This window comes from Meles meles, chromosome 2 (genome assembly GCF_922984935.1).
Source record: "Meles meles chromosome 2, mMelMel3.1 paternal haplotype, whole genome shotgun sequence".
Taxonomy (NCBI): domain Eukaryota; kingdom Metazoa; phylum Chordata; class Mammalia; order Carnivora; family Mustelidae; genus Meles; species Meles meles.
In genome coordinates this window covers 66,560,281-66,580,862 of record NC_060067.1, presented here as the reverse complement: position 1 = coordinate 66,580,862, position 20,582 = coordinate 66,560,281, and the positions used below count along the sequence as shown (strand labels likewise).

The 20,582-nt window shown below is 56.8% G+C and overlaps 1 protein-coding gene across 1 annotated transcript in view; it reads right to left on the bottom strand.

The window, feature by feature from the left end:
- SORCS2 (sortilin related VPS10 domain containing receptor 2) overlaps window positions 1–20,582 on the bottom strand; it is a 432,949-nt gene that overhangs the window by 50,007 nt on the left and 362,360 nt on the right. The window contains exons 5-8 of the mRNA XM_045998356.1: window positions 15,007–15,080; window positions 10,485–10,549; window positions 6,856–6,974; window positions 2,818–2,907 (exon numbers count right to left, since the gene is read on the bottom strand). Of these exons, the coding sequence (XP_045854312.1) occupies window positions 2,818–2,907; window positions 6,856–6,974; window positions 10,485–10,549; window positions 15,007–15,080 (348 nt within the window). The remainder of the gene's footprint in view (window positions 1–2,817; window positions 2,908–6,855; window positions 6,975–10,484; window positions 10,550–15,006; window positions 15,081–20,582) is intronic.

Genomic DNA, 20,582 nt, shown 5'->3' with positions numbered 1-20,582 from the left:
CCTCCTTCCTTCTTATGTTTTACGGGTTTCATTTTATTGTAGAAAGTTTATTACAAATAAAGGAATATCTTACTTTAAAGTAAACTTGCATGTACTCTATGCTTATGAATGGTCTCATATAATCAAGGGTTCTCTGGATTTTCCCGCCTTGTCTGGTTACAGCCTTTGCCTATTTTTTTTTCTCTGTTAGGGAAGGTGGCATTTAAAAAAAAATCACTACAAGTAAGTAATTCAAGCAAAGGATGCTGGCAAATATAATAAAACTTGTCTGCCTTTTCCAGTTTCTGCAGACAGGTAAATTGCAAGAGTAGAATGGTACCAAATGTGCCTTTTGAAGTAGAAGGAATGTTGGAAGAACTGACCCAACATGGAATCTGGCAACTTGGTCTGTTCTAACTTGGCCAGTAGCAAGGTGGGGACCCTTTTAGAAGGCGCCAAGCTATACAAATATTTAAATTTACCAAAGAACAACAAAATCTGATTAGGAAATTCCACTATCCAATTCTACAGGCTGTTGGTGGGAAACCCTGCAGTCTGGCTGCTCTCCTGAATTTGGGGGAGAGGACGAAGATGGGCTGTGTGGCTGGGTAAGTGCTCAGCAAGATGAAACATGGTCTCCGGGGATGGGGAGAGCTCCCAAGAGCAGCCCAGCTCAGCCATCATCCCCGCTGCCTGTCATGGGTCCCGGGCTTGGCCCCAGGCAAGCGCACTTAGGGCCCATGTGATCACCATGATCTGAATGGGTGCCTGGTCTTCCCTTGAAACCAATGACATGGACTTGTAGGAGTCTCATTCCTGCCACCCACTGATGATGCAAAGGCTGTGTCTTTCATCAGAGCCTCAAGGTGCCTTTCAATGACCCCCGTGGTCCCCAGACCTGGAGACAAAGGAAGCTGGCAGGTGGCACGACCACTGAGGGGCCGCAGCGGAACACACACAGGGTGCTTTCTGCAAACCCCATGGGTGGCCTGGAGAAACACACACTCCCACCTCAGCCCCTCCACGGCAAGGACTCTGAGGCCAGCACTCGAGGCCACAGAGGTCACGACTTGTGGCCATCGGCTCCTCAGAATTCCTTCAGAAATGGCCTGTCTGCTGGTCAGTGCCCCCAGTGCCTGGGGCCCCCATCCCCAACTCCAGGACATAGGGCCTAAGACACAGGTGCTTCTGATGCTGTGGCCCTTCAACCCCAGGAACACCCATGCATTTGCCCTCCTTGGAACCATTAGCTTTCTATTTCCTGGCTCAGCCCAGCCTGGAGTTAATCTCTGCAACTTTCTTTCTTTCCTTCTTTTCCTTTCTTTCTTTCTTTCTTTCCTTCCTTCCTTCCTTCCTTCCTTTCTTCCTTTCCTTTCTTCCTTTCTTTCCCTTTTTTCTTTCCCTTTCCTTCTTTTCTTTCTTTCCTTCCTTCCCTTCCATCTTTCTTCCCTTCCTTTCTTTCTCTCCCTCCCTCTTTCTTTCTTTCTTTCCTTTCTTCCTTCTTTCCTTCCTGTCCTTTCTTCCTTTCTTTCTCTGCCTCCCTCCCCCTTCCTTCCTTCCTTCCTTTTCTTTCCTTCCTTCCTTCCTTCTCTCTTTCTTTCTTTCTTTTCTTCCCTTCCCATTCGATCCCCTTTCCTATTCTTAAGAAGTTTTAATAAGTTTTCTTAAAATTTTAAAGAAAACCCACAAGTACTCTCCTTGTTCCTGGCTCAGGAGAGGTGTGCCCGTGCCCAGTGCAGCCCAGCACAGGGGCGGGTGCATGGCCCCTGGCCTTGCAAGGCCCATTGCAAAGATTTCCTCTCTCCACCCCTACCTGCTGCTTTACAGCCAGGCTCCTTCCTGCCCCAGGCCCTTTGCACAAGCCCAGACCTCCACCTGCACAGCTTTCCTATAACCTTCCGACTTCAGAGGAAATGCCCCCTGAGGGACGTCCCCCCATCCCATCAGCCTTGGCCTCTGCCCCTCTATCCCTCACTAGGCAAAGTACAACCTGAGATCATGTCATATGTTTTTCTGTCTACTTGGTTTTCTGCCTGCTTCCTTGCTAGAAACCCCCCAAGGGCAGGAAGCCGGGTATGTGATCCACAGCTATTAGCCTCAGACCCTAGCATGCTTCCCAGCTTATATTTGATGCTCAATAAATATGTGGAGGAGGAAGGGCTGTTCCCATCTGCGCTTCTCAATCATAAGCACATAGGATGGAGGTCTGGGAAGTGGGCCATCCAAGGTCCTCTGGTGGGAGATGTGGTATGAGGCTGGTCTCAGACCAACTTTGGTTCCTTAATAACTGTGTGACCCCAGACAGGTTACTCAGCCTCTCTGAATGTCCATCAACTCCTTTGGGACCTGGGAACAACATCAGCAGGGAGGGCACTGTGGAGTCTGGTCCCGAGGCAGGCCTGGGGCAGGGTCTGGGCAACTCCCAGATCCCCTTCTCTGCCTACCCAGCAAAGGGGAAAGAAGTAACATTAATTGAGCACCTACTAGGCACTGTGGCCAAATTGGGGCAGCTGGAATGCAGAGGTGAACAAAACAAGAACTGCCCCACACCTGCGAACTCCAGATGAAAGCAAGAGATGGATACAGGGGCTCACCAGCACCCTGAGCATCAGGAAGGAGGGGGACAGGGTGCAAGATGGAAACCAAGGGCTGAACTGGCCTGGAGAGGCCCTCATAAGAGACATTTGAAACATCATATGGGCCGGGGTTTGGGGAAGAGGCTGACCAGGCTGAGGGGAGAGTGCGGCCAAGGCCTGACGACGGATGGAGCCAGGCATGAGTCAGTGCAGGCTCGGGCCCTGGCCACGAGATCAGGTGGGATGGGGAAACAACTCGTACCTTTGGCAGTGCGTACTTCGGCAGCTTCATCAGGACAAATTCACTGCGACGATAAGAGATGTAGTATTTGGTCCGGTTGGTTGAGGTTGCCTAACAGGAAAGAAAAACATCTTTTTAAGAAGCTAGGTTCCATTCAAGCCAGGTCTTCATGAACAAAAAACCTAGAAATTGTATTTCAGCTGGTGAGAATGCCCTTTCACTTTGCTTAGACCTGCTCTGCCCAAAATGGACAAACTCCTACTCACCCTTCAAAGCCCCATGCCAAACACCCCTCTCCTTCCACGTTTCTCTGTTAGCACCAACCTCTGTCCCCATGCTCTCTTGGCCCCCATTTCCCTATATCCCTGTTATAGAATAAGGTGGGGAAGTTCTCCTCCCCAGAAATTATCTTGGGGAGAGTATGGGATGGAGGAAGAGACAGGCTAAAGTTAAGCTCAAGCCACAAAAACAACCATCAAACCACGAGGCATGAGAATCAAAATGAGGAGTGACCCGGACGCCGAAAACCAGCCCCACAAACTGCGATTGCTTCTGTTGTAAAGAGAATATCGAGCACAGAGATAAGTTGCTTGTCTCCTGTGCATGATCACCGACGGCGCTCACAGTGGCTCTCTCTTGAACAGGGCGAGGAGAAGAGAGTGAGAAGAGAGGGGTGAGGGCAGCATATGGGCTGGGAGAGGGCGGCCGCCCAGCAGGAAGACAATGGGTGACCTCTGCATCTCACCATGTGTGTGCATGTGTGTGGGTGTGGGGACCACACGTGAGTGTGAACACATAATCTCGCACGTGTGTGTCTGCTGTGTGCAGGCACGTGGAGGTGGACTCTATGCACAAGTGCGTGAGCCCGAGTCATGCACGCGCACACACACATGTACATGCGTGTGCGTGTGTGTGCATGTGTGTGCGTGTGTGTACACACCTATGTGCACAGCAATGCAGTGCCATGCTTAAGAGCCTGGGCCATCACGCATCACGGCCTGGGCTCAGGTTCCTTTGCCACCACCAGAGCCACGTGGCCTTGGGAGAGTTTTCAGAGTCTCAGTATCACTCCCCCCCACCCCGGTAAGTGGGGAGGACAAGAGCAGAAGCAAAGCGATGGGGCAGTTATGGGGATTAGCACCGGGGCACAAGGCCCCGGTAGGAACTGTTGTTACTACAAATCAACGAACTACCACAGGCCCACGGTGTGCAAAGCATCGTGATTACAAGGCTGACCAGGTTTCTGTAGGCATTTCCATCCCAAGGGCAGGGGCTGTGAGGTCTGTGGTGGTCTGGCCTTCGGGGTCCCCTGAGCAGGTGGTGTCAGGATGGGGGAAGTACAGGGGTCCTGAAGCTGAGAGAGAGCACCCTGGGGTGGGAGAGGCCAGGCAGACTTCCTGGAGGAGGGGGCACCCTCCTTCCTCGGAAGAAGAGCCACGCAGCCCAGAGAAAGACCTGCTTAGCAGGTTAGGGAGGACGCTGGAGAGGGTGGCTGAGGAAGTCAGTGCCCCTCCTCAGAGCCCCATCCGCGGGCAGCTGAGGTCCTCGGATGGTGCAGAAGGGTCGGCAGCCCTCCCAGACTCAGCCTCAACAAGATCGCACTCTCTGGGGAGTTCTGAGGGGATGCTCAGCCTGCCAGGGTCAGCCGGGCCCATTCCTGCCAGGAGTTGGGGGTGCAGGCAGCCGGTGGCGCAGGAGGAAGGTGCAGGCCATGGGCGAGGGGGCTTGCAGTTCAGGCCTGAGTACGGGGGGGACGAGCAGAAACACTGCCATCCCTGAGATGTGACCTGTGCCTGGGGAGCGGGTCGTGCTGAACACAGCAACCCCCTTCATGGGGGAGCCGGCCTGCAAGGCACTCGCCTCTGGAGAACAACCAGCCTCCTACTGGGCCACGGACCAGTAGGAGCAGGCTGAGAAGGCTGACCTGTGGCACTGCTTCCCTGAGTGGCAGGTCCTCTGCCAGACCCCGCAGGGCCTCTCCCGGGTCGGGAAGGCAGCCGACATCCATCCAGGCCTCTGGGCGGCCAGGACCCATCAGGCGCATTTGATAGGTCAGCACATCAAGGCTCAGAGGCAGAATGATGGCTCTTCCCGAAGCCAGCTGGGGACACCTGTGGAGTCAGACCCTCACTTGTGTCACCCTTGTCCCCCGAGGCCCAGACCCTTCTTTCTGGAGGCTAAGGTCCCATCCCCGGCCCACAGCATGGCTTTAGCAAACGAACCAGCATCACAAGCTGCTCGGTGCCTTGGCTGGGGGCCTGGGAAGTGAACCTTTACGTTCATCGCACGCTTCGTTGGTGGGGGGAGTGGCGGGAGGGGCCAGTGGGCCCTGAGCCGGAGTCCTCCAAGGACCAGGAAGGAGGAGAGGGGAGGAGGGCAGGCAGAGGCAGGACTGGTTCCAGGGCTGACCGTGGGCTCCAGAGAACCCGCCCAAGATAAGACTCTGCAGTGGGGGGCAGCCTCTGGGCGACCTCTGAGCCGGGCCGCAGGAACAACTTTTCTGGGCAGTTATTGAGAAAGCTGGGAACCAACTCAGGACAGGAGTCTGATGGATGCCCACAGCCCCTGATGGCATGAGTTGGGGCTGGGGGCAGCCCGCAGTCACAGGGTAGGGCATGTCCAAGGTCAGACCAGGCCACTGCGGCCGTAAGGATGGAGACAAAGCCAAGCACAAATGGCAGCCCCGTCTGGGCAAACACAGGGCAAACCCCAGCAATGACCAGGCACCCGTCCCAGCAGCAGTGAATGGGGCCACGTCCTATCCCACCTTTGCCCGTCCCAGCAGCAGTGAGCGGGGCCACGTCCTATCCCACCTTATCTGTGGCTTTGGCGAGCCTGGCTTCTTCAGACTTACCAGATGCCCAATCACAGAGCACCCTACGTCCTTGCATATGCCTCATCTCTCCCCACGCTCCACCCTACAGTCAGGCCTCTGACCGAGCTGCCCCCCAGCTCCCTGGCACACATCCTCCCTCTAAGTATGTACATAGAGCTCATGCCCTTAATATAGAGACTAATGTAGACAATAGAGGATGACACTTGTGGCCTGGCTGTGACCAAGGGAGGCAAAGGACTAGCTGTGCCAGTGGACCTGAAGGAGATAGAGGTGGAAGTCAGGGAAGGCTCCCTGGAGGAGGTGGCATGTGAGTAAGCCTTGGTAGCACAGGTGGAGAAAGAGACATGGGCATTTGAGGGACAGGGACCAAAGTATGTAATCACACAGAGGAGACTGGAAATCATGGGACATCACAGAGGCCAAAGAAGAACAGGGACAAGATCTTTTTGGCTGGCCTGCTCTAATGGGCTATGAAGCTCCTGTCAGTTTCCCAGGAGATCCTGGTGTATTCTGCAGGTGGACAGGGCAGCTGGGGTAATAGAACAGCCCTGAGGGCCAAGGAGGGGCTAGGAGTGGTGTGGAGTCTTCTCCATAGGAGCTTTTGGACTTGTCTCATGGGGTCCCAGAGGGCAGGACAGGGGCCCCCGACAGAAGCAAAGGAAATGTTCTGTCTCAGTGTCAGAATGAACTGTCTAAAGATCTGAGCTCTCCAGGAGAGCACCAGTCTATTTGGGAAGGAGTGAGTGAGCTCCTCATCCGTGGAAGTCATCAAGAAGTGGTGTGAGCATCTATTCACTGGGGTTTCCGAATGGTCAGACCCTGTGTCTTTTACGGGTGGTCCCAACTGGGACCTGAGGACCTGTGTGCACAGGCAGCAGGGCCCTGGGTGCTGGGCTCTGCCCAGCTGCTGCCTGGCCACCAAGGGCAATGACCAGAGACAGCCCCTATCAGTTCCAGAGTCAGTGAAACCAAACAGAGCAAACTGGGCTCGGGCTTGCGGACTCCAAGCTAGGGGAGGTCCCTCCCTGCCTCGGGTAGTGGGTTTGCCAGCCTTGCAGGTGACCTGCAGCCACCACGCCCTGGGCGGGGGTGGGGGGGTGGGGGGGTGGGGGGGCACCAACAAATCAGCACTTAAAAGTCAAACAGCAAGTGCCGCTTCCCCTGTGTGACTCGCCCTCCCAACTGCCCACTGCCCATCCCGAGGGGCCCAGAAGCAGCCTGACCTTGAAGAAGATGTAATTGTCCTGCACGGTCAGAGAGCCTTGGTCGATGGGGCCTGGGAACGGAGCCGTCAGAGTCTTCTCGGAGCAGTTGTGGATCCGACAGGTGACATAGCGAAACCCTGCAGGTGATGAGAGTCAGCACAACACGTGAATCTTGTGTACTCTGACTCTGGCTGCAGGAGGAGCCCGGCAGCCTCAGACACCCAGAAACACAGGCCCGCTCTGGCCTTGGCCGGATCCTGCCGTGGGGCTGATGCTCAAAGGACCAGCCCTGGGATGGCACCTGCCGCCAAGCCGTGGCAGTGGCGTGCCAGGAGCACTCAGCGGAGGCGCTTTTAATCCTTGGGATGGCCCTACCATGGTCCCATCCTCTGGATGGCGAAACTAAGGCAAGAGAGGTCAGGTAACGTGTCTACAGCAGGGTCATCTGGCCAGCTGCCAGCTGCTTGTAAACAGAGGTTCACAGGCACACATCTCTGCCTGCTCCTCTGGAGGTCGGGGACAGTCGCTCTCCTGTGGCAATGGCAGAGGCCTCCACGCTGGAAGCATCCAGCAGTTGGCCCTTGATGGAGAAGGTCTGCGGACCCTGGGCCAAAGTCATGCCATTGAGAGCCGGGATGTGAGCAGAGGACCTCGTCCCCCTTCAGCTCCCTCTCATCTCAGATCTCACATCTCATCTCATCTCATACGCAGGCTCTGTCTTGCTGGGAGAGGGACCTCTGACAGACCCAGGCAGACTATGGGCAGGACACTAACTTCAGGGGAACACTTCCATCCCTTTGCAAGTATTTATAGCCAGGCAAAATGGAAAGCACACTTCACAGGCGGCCACTGTTTTTACTTCAAGCCCTGTTTTTCCAGGGTTTGGGGGATCCAGCGAAACTGTGCCAGGTGGGGGGTGAGCCTGCATGCCACAGGAAGCGATCCCTCCCAGCTTGCAGGGCCGCAGCAGGGTTTAACCCTGGGCACCAAAGGGAGCTCACCAAGGTACTCCAGGTCGTCAGCACCTTCGGAGCACGCCCTGCCCACGGCCCTGGATGGCTGGACAGTGTGGACAGTGCCCAGGGGCCGCCTCAGGGCGAGAAGACGCATGCCCTTGTTCAGGGGCAGGATAATCTCCGTCTCGGGTGCTCTGCAGTAAAACGGCTTGGTGAAGATCTAGGGCGAGCGGCATGCAGGGGGCCTATGGTCGGCACGGCCGTGCCACTGCCCACTAGCACCTGAACCCCGGCCACCTCCCCGCCAAACAGCCTAGCCACTCCCTGCGCTCAGCATGGACTCTCCTGTCCTGGGCTCGCCTCCTGGGCACGCGGTGGGCAGACTCCCCCAGGCCCGATTCAAGGTCAACCATGTGCTCCCGCACCCGTTCACCAGCTCACCCACTCACTCAGGCATTCACTTACTCATTCATTAATTCACTCATTCATCTACTCATCAATTGACTCATTCATTGGTTCACTCACTCCATTCACTTTCTTACTCATACACCCACTCATTCACTTATTCATTCACCCACTCATTCATTCGTTCATTCACTCACTTATTCATTAATTCACTCATTCACCTACTCATTCACTTACTAATTAACTCACTCACTCATTCACTCAGTCTTTCACTCATTCGCTCATTTGTTCATTTACTCACTTATTCGTTAATTCACTCATTCACCCCTCACTCACTGACTCATTCATTCATTCACTCCATTCATTTTCTCACTCATTCTCCCACTCGTTCATTCCCTCGCTCACTGCTTCATTCGCTTGCTCACAGTGACCCTGGGCCTGCTCAGGGCAACGGGCATTTGGTCATGTGCTGAGTCACGTGGCAGCTCTGCCACGGACATGGAGGTGAATCAGTCAATCCCCACCCTGTCCCCACAGGGCTCCAGGCGCGGGGCGGTGTGCAGAGCTGTGACAGCAGCCCAGGAACTGAGAAGGTGACAGGCAGGGAAGGTGGTCCAAGAACAACAAGAAACCCAAGAAGGAGGGGTGGGGTGAGCGCTCCCAGTAGGGGTGAGAGCCGGGGAGCATGGGGAGTAACTGAGTGGCTCAGGCTGGCTGGGGTAGGTGAGTGACAACTGGGGGACTAGAAGGTCCGGGCGCCATGTCCCTGAGCGTGCTGGAATGGACTCTAACGGGGCTCCCAGGCTGGGGTGGGGGTGCCAAGTGTCAGGAAGCAGGGGGGTACATGTGGTCTTTGGTGGAGGGGACACCACTCAAGTGGCACATCGGTTCTGGGAGGTCTGCAGCTAGGGCCTCCTCCCCCGAAGAGGGCAGATAGTGGGACATGACCACTGGGTGAAAATCCTCGTCCAGGATGCCAGCTTGTCCCCCCTCCTCGCTGGACGTGGTCATATCCCGAGAGACAACCACGCCTGTCATTGCTGCCTTGAGTCCTGGGTTCGGGGGTCAGTCCCCATATCACCCTGGGATGATCTCAGACTTGTGGGTGGAACACGGTGGGAGCTGGGGTCTCTACCAGCCTACGACCCTGTGAGTGCGGCCAGCCTGGAACCCCTCTGAGCCTTGTTGTGGGGAAGCAGAAGCGACCGTAACACCCGCCTCACCTCCCCGCAGGACAGCAGATCCTAGAAAGAGCTGACGGCCTGGAGAAGGTTAAGCGCCCCGGCTGCAGTTTCCCTCCAGGAGCACCGAGCACTCCCCCGTGGCATCCCCACACTGAGCACCACGTGTGCACTGACCCTTTTCCCAGATGAGGACACCGGGGAGCAGGGAGGAGAGGTGACGTCCCAGGGTCATGCAGCTGGCCCGTGGCAGGCTGGGAGCTGATGCCACGGCTCTGTGCTCAGCCGGGGCTTTCCGCGGCCTGACCCCCAGTCTGCCTTCCACCTAGTATGTCCTAGCCAGAGAGCCCTGTGGCTTGGCACTTGTCAACTCTCACCATTTATTTGTTAAATGTGAACCTACAGAGGTTCACTCAGAGAGAAGCCCAGCAGGGGAACGCTTAACGTCCCCGGCTGCGGGGTTCTGCAGTCAGAGCAGTGAGATCACTGGCACGGCACCCGCTCTGCACTCCTCCCCTCCTTGCTCCCGTGGCTTCTGCAGTGTAGACGGCACCCAAGCGTCCCCAACCAGGCAAAGGGCAGGGCTGTGCCTTGTTCACCTGTGTCCTCAGCAGGGTCAGCACTAGGCCTCAGCACAGGGGACTCAATAAGCCCTTGCTGAATACAGGGCTCTGATATCCTGGAAGACACCATGGTTCTAGAACATTCCATAGTTCTAGGGCCGGTGCTCTTCTGTCAGGAGCACAGAAGATCTTTCTCATAGCATATAAGGCGCATTAAGCCAGCTGGGTTGGGGTGGACCAGGTCCCTGCCCCATTAAAGGGGAAGTCATCAGAGGCCTCCACACTCACTAGCAAGGACGGGGGCAGAGAGAGCAGGAAACACTTAGTGCTCAGGGGCCGAAACAAATCACCCTCTTAATGGACTTTTCCACTGGAGTCGAGCTCCTTGACTTCAATTTACCCCCAGCAGGAAAACAAGCACGTCGAAAGTTATACCACATCATAACATAGCAAGGTCGGCTCTGCAGGGCCAGCCCCGGAAAGGAACAAGGGCACGTAAGGACACCAGGGGACACTGGGTGCACACACCCCTTCCGGCTTACCTCCTCCGAGGTCCTGGGCTTCCATGTGGACCAAGTCAGGGTCGGCGTCCACCCCAGACACGGCCCTGGAAGAGAGTACGTGGAGGTCAGCACTGGACCGAGTCCCAAGCCCCTCTCCCAGTTCCTGTGTCAGTCCCTGAGTCCCAGGTAGCTACCAGGCCTCCCGTGGCTGGAGCCACTCTTATTCTGTGGGTGTGAGGGCACAGTCTTCCCCACCTGCTCCTGGGGAGGTAGTCAGATCTCGGGGTTCACTTGGTATTCTTCTTTTTGTGGTACTCTTTTATAAAAGACTCCCCTTTACCAAAGGCCTTCACATTCCTTGCATCTTGACCATGGTTGCTTTTGTTCTGTTTTGTTGGTGATCCAAATACTCTGAGGAGACTAGGTGGGCCTTAGGAATTTCACCCTGAGCTTGCAAATTAGGACACTGAGGCTCAGAGGAGCCAAATGGCCTCCGACCCCCACCCAGGGGCGCACAGCTCTATGGGCAGATCCAGGACTCACACCAGGCTCCCTTGCCTCCACTACGCTGCTCCCTGCCCCACCACCCACCACCGCGCCAGCTCCTCCCTTGCCCATGTGGGCCCAGGGCTCAGGCAGCGCCCAGGATGCAGCGGGGCCTGTGGCTTCCCACGGAGCCTTCCACAAGAGCTGAGGAGAATAGACGAAGGCGCATTCTTGGGTCTCCACTTGCAGGAAGCCTCTTCCGGGGGAGGCGGGCCGGGGCCAACAGCCTCGGAGACCCTCGGCACCCGGCACCCACCCAGCACAGAGCCTGGCCCTGAGAAGTCAAGGGCACACTCTCCAAGTGAGAAGACCCTGTGGGGGGTGAGGGGCGCCCTCTGCCATCTACTGGTGCTCCAATCCAGTGGCACCAGCCGCTAGGCCCCCAGGTCTATTTCAAGGTGAGGTTTGCCTCAGGCTCTTGTTAACTCTTGTGCACTCCCAGGGGCAAGATCTCCTGCCTGAGCTTTCTCTCTCTTTTCTGAATAAAGTGGCATTGTTCCCTTTACCGGTGCACTGACTGGTCCTCAGCCGGCTGGTGGGGTTTTAGTGTGACTGCCGGTCATCTGCAGGGTGCGGTAGTCACACCGGCGGGCTCCTTCACTCCCTCACTCATTCCCTCCCTTACTCCCTCACAAATTCCCTCCATCCCTCCCTCATTCATTCATTCCTTCCCTTATTCCCTCCCTCATTCATTCACTGACTCCCTTCCTCACTCCCTAATTCATTTATTCCATCCCTCATTCATTCATTCTCTCATTCATTCCCTCCCTCATTCACTCATTAATTTATTGTCTCACTCACTCACATTCATTCATTCCCTTCCTCACTCTCATTCATTCACTCCCTCATTCCCTCATTCCCTCATTCGCCTGCTTACTCCTGCACAGTCTCACTCACCCCTCAGTCTGCACCTGCCTCCCCTTAGCAGGGCTCTACCCCCCCCCCAACTCTCTGGCTCTCCCATTGGAACATCCCACAACCAAACTCCAGGAGCCCACATCAGGTCCTGGACCAGGCAGGGGCCCAGCAGGTAGGGGTCCCTCCCCAGACACCTTTGGTCATGGGTTCTGAAGACCACTCAAGGCTGGGTGTCCAGCCACGTAGATAGAGCCCAGCTCCCTGCAGGGAAGGACAGTGTTGACCCCCATGCCTTCTGGTTTGTTAGGGTCCCCAAAGATGGCCTGTGGGGAAGCTCCTTGGTGTACTGCTTAGAAACAGCAGACGCATGAGACGAGCCCCAGGCAGGCAGATCTCTGGAGACCTCAGTGCTCTGGGGACACGGGTGGTCAGCTCTCACCCCTGCTGAATACCACCAGTTCTTATAAACCCTCAAGGACTCTGCACCGGGCCAGGAGTGGGGTGAGGTCTCTCCTCACCCAACCTCCACCGCCGAGGCCCTGCAGCCATGGTCCCAGGCTGCTGCTTATGGGCGGCAGGACTCCAGAACTGTGCCCTGGCCTCTCTGAGCCTCAGTCTCCCCTGCTGTCACATGAGGGGAGGATGACCAGGGACTGAGAAGACAATGCATGCAGACCCCCGGTCTAGTGCCTGGTAGACGGTCAGCATCCACGATGTGGCCACTCCCGGGGGGGACTGTTCTGGTTTTGTTCCAGGCCCACTGAGACACCACAGGGAAGGCAGTGAGCAGGTGCCTCTGGTGGGCCCAGAACTCAACGGGCCTCCCGCCCCCGGGCTGCTCCTCCCAGGGGCCCCGAAGCTCATGCTAATGAGCTCACTTGCTGTTCGGCCTCCCAAAGCATGAAGGGGTCCAAGCCTCAGACAGAACGCAGGCTCTGGCAATTCCCACTGTCAGTTCAAGGACAAAGAGTGTCCTAGAAATGCTGTCAAAACAGCGTTATTCACTGCTTGCAAGAGGGAGGCCCGCCGCTGCCTGTCACTGCATTCCAGGAGAGGTTCCCGGGCCCCAGGGGCCAAGTGTCCGGCCTGATAATCTCTCACACATAACAACTCAGGGCAATTTGAGAAACTTGGGGGAGAAATAATTTGATTTGTGCAAGATAAGAACACGTTTGAATTAGTGCCAATTTACCTTGCAGTCACTGTGGGCAGGTTTGCCTCTCGGGACTGAGACATCCCCGAGCACCTGGTCCCGCCGGGGACCACGCACGGCTGCGCCCCGCCACTCCGCCAACCTCTCAAGCCCTGGCTGTTGGGAAATGGCACCTCCTTGCCCTTCCCCACCTCCTGAGGGCCCTGGGGTGGCCGCAGCTGACATCAGTGACAAGGCCAGTGATGGATGAGGCACTCGGGGTGCCAAGTAAGGAACCCGGCCCTCCCACAGGTGGCCACGTGGCGGAAGCCAGCCCCCTGCCTCCCCGCAGAAGCCCCACAACCCAGCCACCAATATCCCAGTTAGTGACGCGGGCTTCCTTCCAGCCTCGAGTCCGTAAACCCGGAAACAAGCTCCTTGCACAACGCACAGAGCGCGGGAGGGAAAGGAGAGCTCTTTCCATGGGGCTTCTCTGCTGGGGAGACAGGACTGTGGCCCAGTGAGAAGGCCAGTGCATAGTCTGTCCTACAAATGAGGTGAGAAAGGGAAAGGCTAGGAGTGTGTGTGCATGCGTGTGTGTGCACACGTGCTAGAAAGAGCCATTTGGTCAGAAGAACATGTGTGTAAGCCACGTCTCTCCAGGGGCAGTTTGGGCAGAAGAAGAGACCATGGCCATGGCTGGCGACCGGCTAATGGGGGCCCTGAGCCAGTGGGACTCCCAGCTTCCATGCCCTCCGCGGCACTGCCCACCAGCACTCAGCCCGCACGGGTCTCACTCACGCAGACCCACTGACCAGTCTTGAGCACCAGAGTCTCCCCACTGACACAGTGAGGCTAGAACATGGATCATTGAGTTGCTCCCACGAGATAGCCCAAGTGTGGGAGGGGAGCCTGAGCACTGGATGGGGCGGGAGAGCGGGGCCAAGGCAGGCAGGGGTGGAGGAAGCATGGGGTAGGGGAGGCTGCGTGGGAGGGGGGCAGCTAGTCAGGGGCTGAGTTAGGACCTGGGGCAGGAGTGGGGAGGCAGAGGAGGTGGGGAGGAGGAAGGGCAAGGGGTAGGAAGGAGGGAGGGAGGGAAGGTGTGGAGGGGGGAGGGGGAAAGTGAGGAGGAGAGAGGGCAGGTGGTGAGGAGGGGGTGGCAGGAGTGGTGAGGTGGGCGAGTCAGGGGTGGTGAAGAGGGGGAGAAAGGGGTGGTGAGGAGGAGAAGAAAGTGGAGGTAGAGAGGAGAAAGGAGGGGTAAGAAGGAGGGAGGGGTTTAGAGAAGAGAAGGAGGGGAGGGGAGGAGGGGGAGGTAGGAGTGGTGAAAGGGAGGCAGGGGAGGTGGGGAAGATGAAAGGGGAGGAGTAAGAAGGAGAGAGGGAGGGGAGAGGGCAGAGATGGTGAGGAGGAGGGAGTGGCAGGGGAGTTGGGGAAGGGACATGTAGAGGGGAGCGGGAGAGGGTGTGTCGGGGAGAGAAGGAGAGGAGGTGAGGAGGGGAGAAAGAAGGGGTGGTGAGGAGGGGGAGGCAGAGAAGGTGAGAAGGGGGGAGGTGCGTGTGCTGGGGAGGGAGAGGCAGGGGTGGTGAGGAGGAGGCCAGAGAGGCAAGGAGGTGAGGCAGGGGAGCGGGAGGAAGAAGGAGGCAGGTGGGGAGTGGAGACAGGTGGAGACAGGAGACACACTGGCTCCCTCGTGTGTGCTGGGCACTGTGCCCGCCTGAGGTTCTTGGCTCCTGTTTGCACCCTAGAGGAAGCAGGAGCTCAGAGAGGGACCAGCCCGCATCAGGCTGCACAGCTGGGTCACGGGTGCGCAGATGACCTGAGGGACAGCGAGCCCTGCCTCTCCACCATTTCCTAAGTTCCCAGCAGAGTGGAAAGAGCACCTGGAGGTCCCCCTGGGGTGAGGAGGTCCATGGCTGGGGTCAGAGGCAGGAGAAGGTAGGGAGCCCTAAGCTGGGGTCTGCGGGGAGGAAAGGGGAGCCCCGGCCCTTGGGGCTAGGGGGCTCCCCAGTGTGGGGAGGCTCTCACCAGAACACATGGTCTTTGGTCACTCGCTCCCGTAGAAGTGTCCACTTCTTCCCCAGGTCCGATGACACATAGAGCTTGGCAGAGAGAAGAGAAACAGAAGTCTGGTCATGCCTTGAGGATGAGCCTCTTCTGAGCCGGATGACCCCTCCTGGATGATGAATATGCCCCAGGCAGACCCCGCACCCACACCTCTGAGATGCCAAGGGTCAGGCAGAGGAGCTCCAAGAAGAGCCACTCTCGCCCTCCAACCCTGCTGGTAGGACCTGAGGGACACTGACCAGGCAGATCCCCAACCCAGGCCTGGGCTGGGGACGGTCAGGGTCAGCCCCCTGTGTGCTGAGTCCCGAGGCAGGGCTGTGGGAGCCTGGGGGTGGGGGTCTGCGCTCGCCACACCAGTGTCCCTGGGCACAGGGCCGTGTGATGTTAAATAGCCTATAAAAAGCACCATGACAGCCTGCCCCCGACCCCTTGCTGCCGGTGCCCACCTTGGAGGGGAAGAGAGCCATAGCTGAGGGAACGCAGTCAGGGGTACTGGGATACTGTCGCGTGGTGACAAGTGGGACTATGCTGGACGCCAGAAACGGATGGAGCATTGTGGGTCCCTCCAGCAATAGAAGAAGCCCACCAGGCCGGACTGAGAGAGGCTGCAGGCTTTCCTGACTTTGCAACACCTCTCATATGTGCTGGACCCTGCAGGGCACATGTCCAGCCCCGAGGAGACCTCCGGGCTGCGTGCAGCTGGTAGAATGAGGCCCGTGTGGGGCTGCAAGGCTCCCAGAACACAGGCGCCCCGTCTGTCCCTCCCCTCATCTCCCTCCAACTGGGCCCTGAGTCAGCCTGGGGGCAAGAACTAACACTGCCCCCGCACCCTGAGCTAGGACGTGGGCAGGTCTACAGCCCAGGTCCCAAGGCATCTTTCATTGGTGGTTTTGCCAAATTTCCTTTGCCACCCTCCCTGGTTTGGGGGGGTTCGTGGGAACGCTGAAACGTCCCCCCAATTCCTGAGAGCAGGGTAGGCCGTGAGGGTGTTAAGGGATCAGGACACCCACGAAAATCCTACACAGCCCACACGGAGCCCAGAGACCTAACCGTTCTGTTGCAGAGGCAGGGCTGGGCAGGGACACTCAGCGGCCACTCCCCAGCCAAGAGAGCCGCTGTGCTTGGGGACAGAGAAGACCTGGTTCCCCTGAGCCCTGTCTGGCAGTCACTCTGCTGCCTCAGTTTCCCCACTGAGAAGATGGTATATTTTGCAGGGGTGAGTCCGTGGCTTGAGAGATCATGGGGTCCTGTAGCCGTAGCTCACGACAGACTCCACAGTCTATGTGACCCAGCTGTGTGACCCCCCCAAGCTCCCTAAGCCTCAGTTCTCCACTTTCCAAAAACGGGGATCCAGATCCTGGCCTTACTGGGATGTGTGGGCTGATCCCAGGCACCGTGGCAAAGCGTTTGCACAAATGACATTCCCCTCGAATCCCGTCGCTGTCATGCAGGGATCTCATCGACCCAGGGCTGCTGCCGAGGGCCAACCCTGTGAGTGTGTGCTGAGCTCGTCCCCTCTCGGACCCTCTCATGACATCTCTGTGAATCAGACGCTTTTATCAACCTGTTTTTCAGATCAGGAATGGCAGCTAAGAGCAGCTGAGCGATCTGCCCTGGGGTGGTTCACTGGCAGAGGCTGGATTTGAATTCTCCGTGCTTTGAATGCCCCTTCCTTTATTCCTCTGCACTCAAGGCGTGTCTGGAATAAATCAGTTAAGCAGAGCAATTTCATGGCCAGACCTTAAGAGGAAGGAAGGCCGAAGGCAGCCACTGGACCTCAGTGTTTCTGTCTGTAAAATGGGTCTAATAAACGTAAGAGTCGCCAGGATTGGAGCTCCCAACTGCTGGCCTTCAGGGCCAGCAGGACGCATGCTCCTCTTCTGACCCAGCTTGTCCCCATCGGGGACTCAAGTGATGGAGAGGATGTGAGGTCATGGTGTTGTCCCTGCTGTGGTTCCCGATGGAAGGTTTATGGAAATCTCTGAAGGGAAAACGGGCTCTTCATGCATCAGCCCTGTGCCATCCTGGCCTTCAGTGTGGGCAGACATACCCCCATCCCAGAAGCCCACCCTAGACCTGCCTAATGCCAATCCCCCACTGGCTCCCAAGGACAGGACTCCAGGCCATCCTCACCACCCCAGCGAGTCACTGAGTCCAAATGAACTAACGTCCTCCACCTAACCCACAGCTGCTGTACCCTGAGCCTACTGAGCCACCTGCATCTCTGTGGCTTCCTGCACCCCTCCTCTGGGTCTCCTACTGCAGCCCTCAGCCTTCCCATCCAGCCCTTGCTCCATGAGACAGCCACCGGGCTCTTTCTGGGACACACACCTGACCATGTCACTCTCCTGCATCAGACATGCCAGGGGATGCCACAGACCTTCCTTGGGATAAAGCCCACACTCCCCGTATGGGCACTCAGGGCCCCTGGGCTGCCCGGTTCATACAGCCCCCATACCTCCCATACCCCCATCATGCCTGGCTCTGGGCTCTTGAGTGATGGTGGTGCTAATATGTCTCATGAGGTCCTCTGAGCATCTGCACCTGCTGTTCAGTCTGGCTGGAATGCCCTTCCTTGTCTTCATTCAGTGTTCAGGACTCCATCGAAAGTCAACTGTTGGTAGGCCTTGGCCAAGGTCAAAGCTCAGAGGTCCTGGTATTGCACAGCCAGGCTCAGAACCCAGTCCCTCAGGCCAAGAAGCCTGTATCAGGGCTCAGGGCCCAGGACCCAGAGAGAACTGGGCTGCAATGCCTTCCCTTTGCTGTACACGCCACTCTGGCCTGGAGGAGGGGTCCCCAGGGCATGCCCTCTTATGCTGTTACCCACCTGGCACCGAGGGCCCTGGTGCTTCCTCTCCTTGTCTCCAGGACCCTCCTGCACCCTTTAGTCAGTCCCCCTCCACCTCCACCTGGGACCTCCTCTTTGCCCCCTGGCTTCTAGTAGATGCCCTACCTTTCAGGCCACAGGTTCAAGTCCCACATTCTGGATTCTTCCACCACCCCTGACTCCCTTCAGGACTCCTTCTTTCCCACAGCTCTAGAAAGAAGATCCCGTGGATCCCACCTCAGTGAGCTATCCTCATCCTAACCACATCATCCTAAACAAGCCATCCTAACCACATCATTCTGATCACAGTATCCTAACCACAGCATCCTAACCATGGCGTCCTAACCACATTGTTCTAATCATGGTATCCTAACCATAGTGTCCTAACCATGGCATCCTAACCATAGCACCCAACCATGGTGTCCTAACCACATTGTTCTAATCACAGTATCTCAACCACAGTGTCCTAACCATGGCATCCTAACCACAGCATCCTAACCAAGGTGTCCTAATCATGGCATCCTAACCATGGCGTCCTAACCACAATGTCCTAACCACAGGTTACCATAAGAAGACGCCCCACCTCAGGACAGCTGTCCCTGCTGGACACTCAACCGCAGCCCCTGGAGAGTCCTGTTGCGTGGCCATGACTCCCGAATTTGTGAGTCCGCGGCAACAGTGAGGGTTGTCCCTGTTCTTAACACATGCAGGGATTTCCTCTGTTAGGCCACCGTCCCCTGCTGTCAGCAGCACAAAGAAAACGCCCAAGACCATGAGATCTTGCTCCACAAGGAGGTTGAGCGTCTGTGAGCATCGTGGATGCCAGGGTCACCCAAACAAAGCACAATGGATAGGGCCTAAGCAGCAGAGCCTGACTCTCTCTCCATCCTGGTGCTGGGAGTCTGAGACCGAGGTGTGGGCAGGGTTGGTTCCCTCTGAGGCCTCCCTGTTTGGTGTGTAGATGATCATGATTCCCTTATGTCCTTATGTGGTCGACCCTCTGTGCACATCTGTGCCCTGATGTCCCCCTCTTCTAAGGACACCTGTCATCCCGATCAGGTCCCACCCAGATGACCCATTTTAACTTAAATACCCCTTTAAAAGTCTCATCTCCAAATATGGTTACATCCGAGGTGCTGGGGGAGCGGTATATAGATTTTGGGGGAGGGACACAACACAGCACATCCCAGAAGCCGACCTCCTCCCCACTCCACCTCTGGTGTCCTCCCTCCCTCCCTGCCACAGGCCCACTTCTGCTGCCTGTGTCTCTGGGAGCTTCTCTGAACCCCTAGCCTCATACTGGCTGAGAGAACCCCACCCTCCAACCCAGAGCTCTGTGCTTGGTTTCTCCCCCTTCTTGGTGGTTTTGCTTCCTGCTCCTCTGCTCAAGCTTCTGTGGCTCACCTCTCCCCCAGCCTAGCCCCGGACTGATCGCCACTGGGTGTGCTGAAGGAACGGACAAATTCAATTCTAGCACAGGGGCTGGCACACTTTTCTGGAAAGGGCCAGATGGTAAATATCTTTGGCTTTCCAGGCTGTGCAGTCCCTGTTGTCACGACTCCTCTCTGCCCCTGGAGCAGGCAAGCAGCCAGAGACAATATGGAAACGGATGGGCTTGCCTGTGTGCCAGCGAGACCTTAATTTACAAAGTGGGTGCCGGGCCACCGTCTGCTGATGCCTGCTCCAGGGCACACGATATGAAATTATCACTTTCCTATTTAAAAAGGGCTTTTTGAAAAGTTTTCATGCCCTGGCACGTAAGATCCAGGGGCACAAGGAACTCATCCATTCTTGCTAAGCACGTGGAGTCATGCTGAGTCATGCCTTAGGTGCTTAGTAAATAGCTAATGGCTCGAGCGGCTGGAGGTCCTGAATTTCTGGAAAGGCCTGAGTGGGAGAGCCCAGCAGGAGGTACGGCCTTTCAAGGAGGCCAGGTGCGGAGCTAAGAGCTTGTCAGTCTCCGTTCACTTAATCCACATGCGCAGGCATGTAAGACGGGCCTCTGTCCCTTTACCAATGAAAGAATGGGAGCTTAGAGAGATAAGTAAGCCGCTCAAGGTCACAGAGTGTTTGCTCGTGGACCTGCCCGTGATACCCCCGTGGCTGAGGGGTCCCCCTGGGAAAGATGCGAGATCCCCTCTCGTCCTTTCTCTGGGCCATCTGAGTGACCAGCCTGGGGCTCCTTCCACTTCAGGTCTTAATTTATCCCTCTACGAATCGTTAGAGAACCGCTCCCGTCCTCGAACAGTGAGCAATTAAAAATGGGCGTGCAGCCATCAATTTCCGGGAGTCTGGTAATAAAGCCTTGGTGTTCATGGACGGCATGACGCCTGCCATCCCCATGCGTGCTGAGGACGCCCGCCCTGGGACACGGTGAAGCCTTTCCAATTTGCTCTCGTGGGAGGTGATTTTATAATGCACCATCAATTGCAGCAGAAATGGACCATTTCCCACTTAATACAAGACAAACACCAGCAAATAAATAAGAATAAACACCTGGGGGACATCTTAGCCGCTGCAGCAGACCCCAACCCAGTGGTGTCCTGTGCAAGGGCTGACTGACTCCAGGTTGCCCGTCCAGGAAAGTATCAGGGGCCCTCCCAGAACAACAGAGGCCACTCCGACACAGAGACAACACGCTCGGAAGTCAGGGCAACGGAGAAACGAAGGCAAAGGATGAGGTCAGAGGAAGGTCATTCGAAGACCTGTG